This window comes from Hemitrygon akajei, chromosome 14 (genome assembly GCF_048418815.1).
Source record: "Hemitrygon akajei chromosome 14, sHemAka1.3, whole genome shotgun sequence".
Taxonomy (NCBI): Eukaryota; Metazoa; Chordata; class Chondrichthyes; order Myliobatiformes; family Dasyatidae; genus Hemitrygon; species Hemitrygon akajei.
The window spans coordinates 83032138-83045293 of record NC_133137.1 but is presented as its reverse complement, the minus strand read 5'-3'; the positions used below and the strand labels follow the sequence as shown (position 1 = coordinate 83045293).

Here is a 13156-nt window from a genome sequence, read left to right as displayed (position 1 = left end):
AAATAAACTCGAGGTTATGAAAAGAATTTTTGTGCCATATTTAGAGTTGGCCTTTTATCTTAATTAGATCATTAAAAGTGAACGGAAGATCCTTCCTTCAAACAACTTGCCATATATTTTTAATCAATAAACATTTTTCCCAGGTTTAAGAGCAAAATATTAAAAACTTACTTCTGATCCACAGGCTCCAAAAGATCCAATGCTGGTTGAATTTCATTTTCAGGATCACTGGTCTCCACTGTTGTGCTAATAATGGCAATGAACTTTCCTTGAGCAGCCACATTGTGTGCATGGGATATCATGCAGATGTAGATGTCTAGGGAATGTTTGAAAGATTCAGAACAAACAAATTAATGTAACTTGTTACATCTCAAACTGTTCAATTGATTACAAAGTATTACTGCTCTAGAAATCTCAGTCTTTACATTTCCTAGTCCTGATATTTAATGGCCATTAACACTGCAAAAATCTTCTGCAGGTAATGAGAACCCCAATGATACTGTAAACCAGGTAAAAGGGCATAAATGTATTAGAATTCCAAGACCAAGAAAAAAAAACCTTTTTAATCAGCTTGTTTGGTAAACTACAGCAGCTGTGAAGTGTTGGCACAGACTTTCCTTGGGAGGACAAATACACAAACAAAATTGTCCACTGCAGGCCTTTGCACTCGCTTCCAGAACTTCAGATTGAAATGCAGATTTGTGCAAGCTACTCACCAGATTTTCTGTTGACCTGATTTTGTGGAATGATGATCTGACAGGAATTCATATCTGTTATGGTCTTAATGGGGTGGCTCAAGATACAGATGATTCGAATCACCTGGCCAATTTTCTTCACACGGTCAGGCACATAACTTGGGTCACAGATCAGTTGCTTACAGCGTGCAATCTGCAAACAGAATCTATTTTAATTAAGTCTGTTTTACAGAAAATAGTCTCAGCCTGCAAGCAGTGGTTTATGGACAATTTTTAAAACAAGGATCTCTTGTAGAAAAGCACCAATTTCTCAAAATGCGCTAAAGTCCCTTAATGTTCAAGCGATTTCATGCAGTCTAGATGGAGGACTGATCTCTAACTTATTGGTAACCAATCACAGCATCTCAAGTAAAATTAAGTTACTGTTGGTTAAGGTGTGCACTTTATCAAATTGGCTTTGTTGGAATTCAAAGTTTTAAACAGCTTTGAGAGGCACTATCAAATGCCAACGAAGGTGAAGCTTCAAGATTAAAACATTAGATTTTTTTAAAAAACTCATCTGAACAGCTCAGCTATGATTGGAATGACGAAAGTCATTTCTTCTGAAGTCAACACTAACTTCTGAAACATGCACATGCTTGGTTAAAAGTAGAAATTCAGATGTTGCTCTGAAGAACGGGTGATTCTTTGGTAAAAAAGGTTGCAGTGAAGATTATGATGTGTGGCACGCTTGCTTTTATAGGTGAAGACTTAGACTATAAAAATTAGGGCATTATGCTAAAACCACAAGTTGGAACAAGTTTATAGAATTTGGCTTTGGAGGAGGGAGTTCATGGGAATGCGGAGAGAATGGAATTGTTCTGTGAGGTAGTAGAAGTGACCATTTCAGCCTATTAAACATACAGCAAATCAAAAATTTAGCCGGCCAGCACTGGACTTTGAGGTAAATGGTCCTGAGTTGGAATCCGGTCAGCTCCTTACATACTTTCCATCCGTGCTGGGTTGAGCGTCCAGCTAGCAACTCTGCCTCATTTTAAAAAAAAACAAACACTACAAAAAAAAGGCAAAAATGCTGCTTGATGCATGCAAGGAACAAACATCTCAAAATTGTGCTAAAACAAATATTCAAACTAGTTGAACTCAAGTTTTAGTACTTGGGAGTCTTGATTAAACTGAATTTAAATTGGCAAAGCACTAAGTTCTCACCTCTCCTTCAGACTTCACTCCAACCACACGCCCATTTTCCATTACTATCTCTTCAATAGGCTTGTTTAACATATAGGTCCCACCGTAAATGGCACTCAACCTAGGAAAGGAAAACCTTGCTTTCAACAAGTTTTCTCAATACGCATGTATCCAGAGGCAGTATCAAGCTCTTAATAGCAATCCTTAAGTGATTACTGTTCCACCTCAGCAAACAACATTGAGAAATAATGTCGACTTGAACATTTTAATCCAAGTATTAAAATTAAATTAATTTCATTATGATTAATTAACTTCATATGTCATCATTTTCTGGCACCCAGCTTGGGCCTACATAGACAAAACCATGAGTGTTTCTCTCTTACGCTCATTGTGTATTTAGATACTTAAGAGAAATGTTTCCTCCATTCTCAAAAAATAACTAAGCATGGAATTCAAAACTTGCAGAGGAATCTATAAGCAGAATAAATTCTGAATAAAGGCGATTCTGCAGATGCTGGAAATCCAGAGCAACATTAACTTTAATTCCAATTCCCATTCATAGTCTGACATGTCAGTCCAGGGCCTTCTCCACTGCCATGATGAGGCCACTCTCAGGTTGGAGGGAAAGCACCTTATAATCCGTCTAGGTAGCCTCCAACCTGATGGCATGAACATCAATTTCTCTTTCTGGTAATTTTTCTTCTTTGCCCCTCCCCCTTCTATTTCCCACGTTGGCCTCATATCTCTTCTCCTCACCTATCACCTCCCCCAGTGCCCCTCCTCCTTCCCTTTCTTCCATGGTCCACTCTCCCCTCCTATCAGATTCCTCCTTTGCTAGCCCTTTACCATCCATCACTTCTCACCTTCTTAGTGCATCCCCTGCCCCCACACACCTGGCTTCATCCATCACCTTCTAGATGGTACTTCCCCCACCTTCTTATTCTGGCTTCTTCCTCCTTCCTTTCTCGTCCTGAACGAAAGGTCTTGGCCCAAAACATTGACTATTTATTCATTTTCATAGATGCTGCCTGACCTGCTGAGTTCCCCTAGCATTTTGTGTGTTACTCTGGTAAATATTGAAATTTCATTACAGTCGGCCCTCCTTATCCGTGAGTTCTGCATGTGCGAATTCAACCATCTGCGAATTGAGAAAACCCGGAAGCGTTCTTCCAGCACTTGTTGTTCGAGCATGTACAGACTTCTTTGTCATTATTCCCTAAATAATGCAGTATAACAACTATTTACATAGCATTCACATTGTATTAGGTACTATAAGTAATCTAGATATGATTTAAAGTATACAGGAGGATGTGCGTAGGGAAGTTCTCTTACAAAATAAGTCGGAACAGGTACATCCAGAATTATTTAGCGTCAGTTAAACGTTTGTCTTAGTATATAGTATATATTTTACCTTTCTGTGCATATAAAACACTGAAGAAACATATGTATTTCAATAATTAAACCACTGTGCTGCTTTGTGATAATTGTAGCTTTCATCGGGGCAGGGCCTTTCTCACTTTATCCTTTAAAATTGTTCCGATCGTTGAGCGACTGCAGCCTAACGTTTTTCCAATGACCGATGGCGTTTCACCACTTTCTGATCGCTTTATTATTTCCACTTTATTTTCAATCGTGATTATTTTTGTGAACATAAACACTATGGATTCAGATCTCCACTGGGTCCTAAAATCTACCACACTGAGACAGGTTAAATAAGGGACTTCAGCATCCACTTTTTTTGGTATCTGCGAGGGGTCCCGGAACCAATCTCTCGCGGATAAGGAGGGCGAACTGTATATGTAATTTCACTACTGAAAGCTTCATAGAAACATAGAAAATAGGTGCAGGAGTAGGCCATTCGGCCCTTTGAGCCTGCACTGCCATTCAGTATGATCATGGCTGATCAACTAACTCAGAACCCTGTACCTGTTTTCTCTCCATACCCCCTGATCCCTTTAGCCACAAGGGCCATATCTAACTTCCTCTTAAATATAGCCAATGAACTGGCCTCAACTGTTTCCTGTGGCAGAGAATTCCACAGATTCACCACCCTCTGTGTGAAGAAGTTTTTCCTCATCTCGGTCCTAAAAGGCTTCCCCTTTATCCTTAAACTGTGACCCCTCGTTCTGGACTTCCCCAACATCAGGAACAATCTTCCTGTATCTAGCCTGTCCAATCCCTTTAGAATTTTATACGTTTCAATAAGATCCCCCCTCAATCTTCTAAATTCTAGTGAGTATAAGCGGAGTCGATCCAGTCTTTCTTCATATGTAAGTCCTGCCATCCCAGGAATCAATCTGGTGAACCTTCTTTGTACTCCCTCTATGGCAAGAATGTCTTTCCTCAGATTAGGGGACCAAAACTGCACACAATACTCTAGGTGCAGTCTCACCAAGGCCTTGTACAACTGCAGTAGAACCTCCCCGCTCCTGTACTCAAATCCTTTTGCTATGAATGCCAACATACCATTTGCCTTTTTCACCGCCTGCTGTACCTGCATGCCCACCTTCAATGACAGGTGTACAATGACACCCAGGTCTCATTGCACCTCCCCTTTTCCTAATCGGCCACCATTCAGATAATAATCTGTTTTCCTGTTTTGCAACCAAAGTGGATAACCTCACATTTATCCACATTAAATTGCATCTGCTATGAATTTGCCCACTCACCTAAACTATCCAAGTCACCCTGCATCCTCTTAGCATCCTCCTCACAGCTAACACCGCCACCCAGCTTTGTGTCTTCCGCAAACTTGGAGATGCTGCATTTAATTTCGTCGTCTAAATCATTAATATATATTGTAAACAACTGGGGTCCCAGCACTGAGCCTTGCGGTACCCCACTAGTCACTGCCTGCCATTCTGAAAAGGTCCCGTTTACTCCCACTCTTTGCTTCCTGCCAACCAATTCTCTATCCACATCAATACCATACCCCCAATACCGTGTGCTTTAAGTTTGCACACTAATCTCCTGAGTGGGACCTTGTCAAAAGCCTTTTGAAAATCTAAATATACCACATCCACTGGCTCTCCCCTATCCACTCTACTAGTTACATCTTCAAAAAATTCTATAAGATTCGTCAGACATAATTTTCCTTTCGCAAATCCATGCTGACTTTGTCCAATGATTTCACCTCTTTCCAAATGTGCTGTTATCACATCTTTGATAACCGACTCTAGCATTTTCCCCACCACCGATGTCAGACTAACCGGTCTATAATTCCCATGTTTCTCAATCCCTCCTTTTTTAAAAAGTGGGGTTATATTAGCCACCTTCCAATCCTCAGGAACTAATCCAGAATCTAAGGAGTTTTGAAAAATTATCACTAATGCATCCTCTATTTCTTGGGCTACTTCCTTAAGCACTCTGGGATGCAGACCATCTGGCCCTGGGGATTTATCTGCCTTTAATCCCTTCAATTTACCTAACACCACTTCCCTACTAACATGTATTTCCCTCAGTTCCTCCATCTCACTAGACCCTCGGTCCCTTACTATTTCCGGAAGATTATTTATGTCCTCCTTAGTGAAGACAGAACCAAAGTAGTTATTCAATTGGTCTGAGATGTCTTTGTTCCCTATGATCAATTCACCCGTTTCTGACTGTAACGGACCCACATTTGTCTTGACCAATCTTTTTCTTTTTACATATCTATTTAGTCAGTTTTTATGTTCCCTGCCAGCTTTCTCTCAATCTTTTTTCCCTTTCCTAATTAAGCCCTTTGTCCTCTGCTGGTCTCTGAATTTCTCCCAGTCCTCAGGTGTGCCGCTTTTTTTTGCTAATTTATATGTTTCTTCTTCGGACTTGATACTATCCTAATTTCCCTTGTCAGCCACGGGTGCACTACCTTCCCTGGTTTATTCTTTTACCAAACTGGGATGAACAATTGTTGTAGTTCATCCATGTAATCTTTAAATGCTTGCCATTGTATATCCACCGTCAACCCTTTAACTATCATTTGCCAGTCTATCTTAGCTAATTCACGTCTCATACCTTCAAAGTTACCCTTCTTTAAGTTCAGAACCTTTGTTTCTGAATTTACTATGTCACTCTCCATCTTAATGATGAATTCCACCATATTATGGTCACTCTTACCCAAGGGACCTCGCACGACAAGATTGCTAACTAACCCTTCCTCATTGCTCAATACCCAATCTAGAATGGCCTGCTCTCTAGTTGGTTCCTCGACACGTTGATTCAGAAAACCATCCTGCATACATTCCAAGAAATCCTCTTCCTCAGCACCCTTACCAGTTTGGTTCACCTAATCTATATGTAGATTGAAGTCACCTATTATAACTACTGTTCCTTTATTGCACGCATTTCTAATTTATTTTACACTATTGGGATGTAATCAAAATGTGACATAGCTTTCATATGTAAAGTAAAATTTAAAATACTACTGTAAGTATAATATGAACCAAAGGTACAATTATTGTGCAATTAGTACAATACCACCAGACTCATGTCACATATTTCATTTAACCAAAGTCCTGGAGAAATTTTCCTCAATTCCACGAAGAAACTTTTAATATTAATATTGCTATGATGATAGACCATTCATGCTTTGCTATCAATATTGTGGTAGCTTAGCAAAGCATGGTGGGTCCTAAAAATCATCTAATCATATAGCATTTGAAAACAACTAATCTTTCCGTTTATTGGTTTCTGGGACGTAGGTATTGTTGGTAAAGCCAGCCTTTATTGTTCATTCCTGGTTCTCCGCTCCAGAGTTGCATGCAAAACTATTTCAGAAGGCAGTGTTACATTTAAAAGGATGGCAGATGGTCTCTCTAAAGAGGACACATGGCCCGTTTTTCGAGCATTCGCTTTACGACAGCTCACTGTTACGAAAGACCTACATTAGTACCTGTTTTCACAAACCAAAGAGGATTTTTGCTTTTATGAAAAAAAGACACCCACTTTATATATGTGTTACCCCGAGAAAGACTTGAAGAAAGACTTGAGAAAGACTGAAGCCTTGTGCAGGCAGTTGTGTGCGCATGCGTGTACTCGCTGATTTTTTCTTCTCCAAATCAATTTTGGCTCGCTGTCTTCACGATTGTGATAAGTGAAACTACACCGTACATACAATATTTCTACTTTATATAGGCCGTATATTTATCATATCATTCTTACTTTTACTGTATGTTTGTGTTATTTTAGGTTTTATGTGCTATTTGGTAGGTTATTTTTTGGGTCTGAGAATGCTCAAAATTTTTTTAAAATTACCATACAAATTAATGGTAATTGTTTCTTCGCTTTACAACATTTTGGCTTACAAACGGTTTCATAAGAATGCTCTACCTTCAGCTAGTGGGGGAACATACACACACACACATATATACACATATACACACATATACATATAGCATCTTCATTTGTTAGGCAATTTTGCAAATGTTGTGCAAAGATCAAGGGATACAACCAACAAGCAAAACTAGCTGGAAGACATGGATAAAACATTTGAAAGGAACAAAGATCCATACACTGGGCACCAGGATGCAGTGGCAAAACTATTAACCAAAATATTGGAAGTAGCCAGAGACGCAGACACCAAAAGACACTTGAGCATTTGCCTAACAATGTTAGAATTCTTCAAGGAAGTAACAAGCAGGGTGGACAAAGGAGAGACAGTTGATGTCATTTACTTGGATTTTTAGAAGGCATTTGATAAGGTGCCACACATGAGGCTGCTTAACAAGGTAAAGCCCTATGGTGTTTCAGGAAAGATATCGGCGTAAATAGAGGAATGGCTGACAACCAGAAAACAACGAGTGGGAATAAAGGGAGCCCTTTCTGGATGGCTGCCAGTGACTAGTGCTGTTCCTCAGGAGTCAGTATTGGGACCACTACTTTACACATTGATTGTCTATGATTTGGATAATTGAATTGATGGCTTTGTGGCAAAGTTTACAGATGATACGAAGATAGGTGGAAGGTAAGTAGTGCTGAGGAAGTAATGTGATTGCAACAGGACTTAGACAAATTGGAAGAATGGGCAAAAAGATGGCAGATGGAATACAGCGCTGGGAAATGCACAATAATGCACTTTGGTAAAATTACTAAAATTACAGACTATTATCTAAACTTGAAGGTGGTTCAAACATCAGGTGCAGAGGGACTTAAGAGTCCTCATGCAAGATTCCCAGAAGGTTAATTTACAGGTTAAGTCTGTGGTAAAGAAGGCAATTGCAATGTTGGCATTTATTTTAAGGGGAATAGAACATAAAAGGAATTAGTGCTGAGCCTTTATAAGACAATAGTCCAGCCGAATTTGCAGTATTGTCAAAAGTTTTGGAACCCATATCTCAGAAATGATGCTTTGTCATCGGAGAGAGTCCAGAGGAGGCTCATGAGGATGATTCTGGGAATGAAGGGGTTGACATACTAGGAGCATTTGGTAACTTTGGGCCTGTACTCATTGGAATTTAGAAGAATGAGGGGGGGGATCTCATTGAAACCTATGGAATGTTGAAAGGACTAGATAGGGTGGATATGAAGAGGATGTTTCCTATGGTGAGGGTATCCAGAACTAGAGGGCACAGCCTCAAAATTGAGAAGGCAGGTGTATGGGGTGGAGTGGGATCCGGGATCAGCCATGATGGAATAGCCCAATACTGCTCCTATGTTTTATGGTCTCCAATCCAGTAAAAAAATGTGTAAGTATTCTCTGAAGTGGATTTTTTTTTGTTTTGGGATACAGGAACAAGAGAAAAATATTAAGATGGTATAAGCTACTTAGATAACTCTTCAAAGAGGTGGTGTTTATATTTCTCAAACAGGAATGGGCTAGCAGGCCATACAAAAAAATAGGTACCAAAATTTGCAACCCTCAAGTATATCTATTGAAGCAAAACCTTTAGAAGTCGCTTCAGCCTAGTATGGACTTAGCATTGTACATAAGCCTCTAGAAGATGCTTAGTATCTTCCAAGTGACAAAGAAAAATGCCTCACAGCAGCTTCTACATACGATGTTTGAAATTGGGCTACAATTCAATGCTCATTATTACAGTACAAAGACAATACTCAAATTACCTATAAATGCATTTACTGTGGCCTTTCTAGAGTACTTCACAGAATGTTCCACTTTGCTAAACATTTAATAGTTCATTTATTAATTTCATAGACAAACAGCTCAGTTAGAATTCTCACCTGGCAAAACCTTGAGGCAACTCTCCAAGGCCATAAAGTGGATAAAGGTATGGACTTTTCCCATAGCGAGCTAGCGATTCACTATAAAGTTTAATCCTGTTTATTGTCTCAAGGCAAGGCTGGTCAAGGTAACTGAAAAAGGGATGAAAATTATTTTCAGAAAACATTAAGAAATAATCACAGGGTCAGACTGTAACAAGTGTCAGTCAACACCAGCAGGTTTACAACCTCACTCACAGAAAGTGGCAGCAGCATTGAAACCTGCTTCTCCCAAAGGGTAGAGATTAAAATAAATATTCCTAATATGACAGATGTCTCAAAGTAGTTAAGTAAATGATGCACAGAGTCAAAACCACAGAACTGTAGCTTTGGTAGGCATTGGTAAATGAAAAAAATCTCAAACCACCAGATCAAGTCACAGAGATGGACATTGTTCAATAAAGAGAAATTGCATAGATGTAGAAAAAGAGCAAAGACATCAAATACAAATCAGAAACTAGCAATGAATACAATCAAATGGGGGAGGAAAGGAAAAGCACAAAGCTTCAAAACCTACTGCACTCAGGGTTTGCCCTGGCCAGGACTTTGGTAATGTTCAGGGCTGAGACATCTTACCCCAGCATGAAATTTAACCAATCTGGGAATATAATCCTGCAAATTCAAAACGGACCAAATTTAATGAAAACACTTTGGTAGTCAAGTAGAAGACATAATCCCAAGCCTGGAAAGCAATGTCACCCCTTCTTGGCATTTTGTGCTACCTTTAACAAGTCCAATTACTGGGATGGTGGGTCTATTATACGCAAACTGGTCATCTAGGTTTGTTTTCATAATACAAAAAGAGACAATATTTAAATAAAATTCTGACAGCTTTAAAAGCCAGATGCCATGATGAAGTTTCTTTTGGCAAAAGGGTAGTTAAAACTAGAGTCAGAGTCTCAAGATACAGGGCAAAATATTTAGGGCAGAAGGTGGTGAACTTGTGGAATTCGCTTGTCAAGCCAGAATATTCAATATAACTAGAGGCACAGATTTCAAAATACAAAATACATCAGTATTTATGGGAAGGGAGCAGGTACTTGGTATACAAGCAGATGTTCAACCACAATCATAAGGAAATGTGTACCAGCTTTTTTTGCTACTACTAGCTGCTAAAATAATAAAGCACAGACCAAATTAGATCAATTAGGAATGACATACAGTGCCTATAAAAAGTTCACCCCCCCCCCCATAAGTTCACCTATTCATACAGACTCAAGGCTATAATTGTTGCCAAAGGCGCATCTACTAAATACTGACTTGAAGGGAATGAGTAATTATGCAATTATTTTGTATTTAACAATTGTAGTAAATTTAGACCAATATGCCATCTGTTTTCACTTTGACACAAGACTATTTTCTGTTGATCAGTGTTAAAAAGCCAAATTAAATCCACTGTGATCCAATGTTGTAAAACAATAAAACAAGAAAACTTCTGAGGGTGAATACTTTTTATAGGCATTGCAGTAATTAAATCATTCAGAAGTAACTAGATAGACAGAATCATTCCTGTTTAACACTTACTCATCAGTCCTATATAAAGCCAGGGCATGGCCTGTGAAATCCATGACATCCGTCCCCAAGTTACATTTCTCAAATACGCTCCTCATGGTTGTCTCTTTGGGGTGATAACCATCCCAAGTTGCGGGGTCATTTTCATCGTAAAGAAAAACACGCTGTAAAAACTTCCTATATCTATTCTTGTCCAGAAGGCCAAGCATACCTACAGAACAAAAAGTTCACATTTCAGCCAAATATATTGTGCAGACAATTCTACAGCTCAGAAACGCTGAACAATGGTAATACCCATCACAACCATTCAAAAGGATTAAAAACCAAATACCAACTCAATTGTTATTGTTGCTGCACCATAAATTTTGCTGAGCCAATAGGAAAATTATCAGTGGAATAGAGAGGGAGCAGCAGTATATTAATACATATTAAGCATTAATACCTAGGTTACTGAGACTCAGAATTATTGCTTTAGTGGAGTTTCATTACACAAGCAAAGTTGCTAATTCACTGGTTAAAAAGTAAAAGTCATTCACTGAATTTAAAAACTGATTAAAATTCTAACAATTGAAAAAAAAAATTCAGCTTGTCATATATTAGAATCAGTATATCTGCAATCAAGTGTGGCTCATTTTAAAAGATGCAGACCTACAAACAACTCTATCCAAAAACAGAAAATGAGCTATCTTTTAAGATTAATACACACAAAAGGCTGAAGGAACTCAGCATCATTCCATAGATGCTGCCTGACCTGCTATCTTTACTAATATTAAGGTTAACTGATATCTAACTTTAAGGTTAACTGATATCTAACTTTAAGGTTAACTGATATCTAACTTTAAGGTTAACTGATATCTAACTTTAAGGTTAACTGATATCTAACTTTAAGGTTAACTTTTTGCAGGACACATTTTAGTCTATGTTGGCTCTCAAAGCACCCCAATCAGCTCATTCCCACATCCTGTTCGCTTACCATCAACAACCACATACAGATTCTCCTGCATCAACATTAGGGATATTTTACAGTAACCAATTAACCCAAGGCACATTCAGTCAGCACAAGGCCTGGATGGAACTTGCATCACTAGAGCTGCATAGCAGCAGCTCCAACTCCTCTGCTGATTTACTGACTTAAGACACAACTGGTATTTCCCGTGCCACAGATACCAATTGACATGCTCTGAGCTTTTCATTTTAGGTTTCAAGTTTTCATTTGTCATTTACAAAATGATGCAATTTATTCACAATTATGGACAACAGTCCCAAAGCTAATTTGCAAAACAAAAGCATTAATTCATTCTCTGGTAACACCAAGATTCCACACTCCATCCCACAGAGAAGTTTCTGAACAAACCATGGTTTTCAATTGGGTCAAATGTTCTACAGAAACTAACTTTCTGAATTATATTGACAACATACACCAATTATCCCCCATGTTCTAACAAATTTTTTTTTTTACTCACTGGAAGCCACAGCTTCTTTCTCAGTGGATGGGACTTTGTAGATTTTGCCTTTTTTGTAAACATAGCTGCCTTCAACAACCTTAAAATCAAGGTAACGGGTGACCTCTGTATACAGCAGCATCTTCACAAGTTGACCTGCAAGGAGATTATACATTTTGAAACCATGTCAGATTTCAGTTAAAAAAAGAGGAAAAAAAAAGAAATGGAGAAAATTGAGCACTCTGCTTTTCCTTTAGAGAGGGTTGAACCCAGGATTATAGAACACCTAGTCATGGCTAATATGCCGGTTATTCAGCTTCTTGTGTATTATTAGTGGTGTAACAATCTGCACCCAAGTTGCAATCTGCCCTACAAAGATTTAAAGATTAGCTTTGTCACATGTACATCAAAACATACAGCGAGTTGTTTCCGTCAAATCAAATCAGCCAAGATTGTGCAGAGTAGCATGCATGTGTCCACAAATATCAACACCAACACAATTTATCCGCTACTCATTAACCTAAATGTACGTCCTTAGAATGTGGGAGAAGCTGAAGCACCCAGAGGAAATGTACACGGTCATGGAGAGAATGTACAAACTCCTTACAAATAGCAGTGGCAATCAGTGATTACTGTGACAAGATTGCGCTAAGTGCTAGGTTACCATGTTGCCCTATGCAACTTGGCAATTTACAGGGGTCAAGAATAATTTGCACCCACACTAGTTCTATGGTTTCAGAAGAGGCCGTACAAGACCTGCCCCCAAGAGACACTTTTCAGGGCAAAGTGTTAATTAGGAATATTGCATGCTAAACTTGCACGTGGTCTTCATGTGCTTTAGTCATGTAGACAGACTCATGATCTTAAGTGCTTTATTGAAGTCAAGGACCTGGGATGTCAATGAATCCGTGAGGAAGTTATATTTCTCTGCCCCACCCCCACCATCCAACACTCCTCATTCCTAAACAGACTGAATATCTTATGAAATTTTTTTTGTTAAATCAGTACTAATTTCACAATTAATATCAAGTATTTAGCATGCCAATAAAACAGACCATTCACTGCTTCGAGTTGTGTTATCAGAACCCTCAAGATGCAGATGCTGTACAGAGAGGAAGGACAATGATA

General features: G+C 38.8%; 1 protein-coding gene across 2 annotated transcripts in view; it reads right to left on the bottom strand.

The window, feature by feature from the left end:
* Positions 1–13156, bottom strand: part of gdi2 (GDP dissociation inhibitor 2) — a 33933-nt gene that overhangs the window by 2251 nt on the left and 18526 nt on the right. For both annotated transcript variants that reach the window (XM_073066484.1, XM_073066485.1), the window contains 6 exons: positions 12050–12184; positions 10599–10797; positions 9036–9167; positions 1902–2001; positions 717–888; positions 172–316 (listed from right to left, as the gene is read on the bottom strand). In XM_073066484.1, coding sequence (XP_072922585.1) covers positions 172–316; positions 717–888; positions 1902–2001; positions 9036–9167; positions 10599–10797; positions 12050–12184 — 883 coding nt within the window. The remainder of the gene's footprint in view (positions 1–171; positions 317–716; positions 889–1901; positions 2002–9035; positions 9168–10598; positions 10798–12049; positions 12185–13156) is intronic.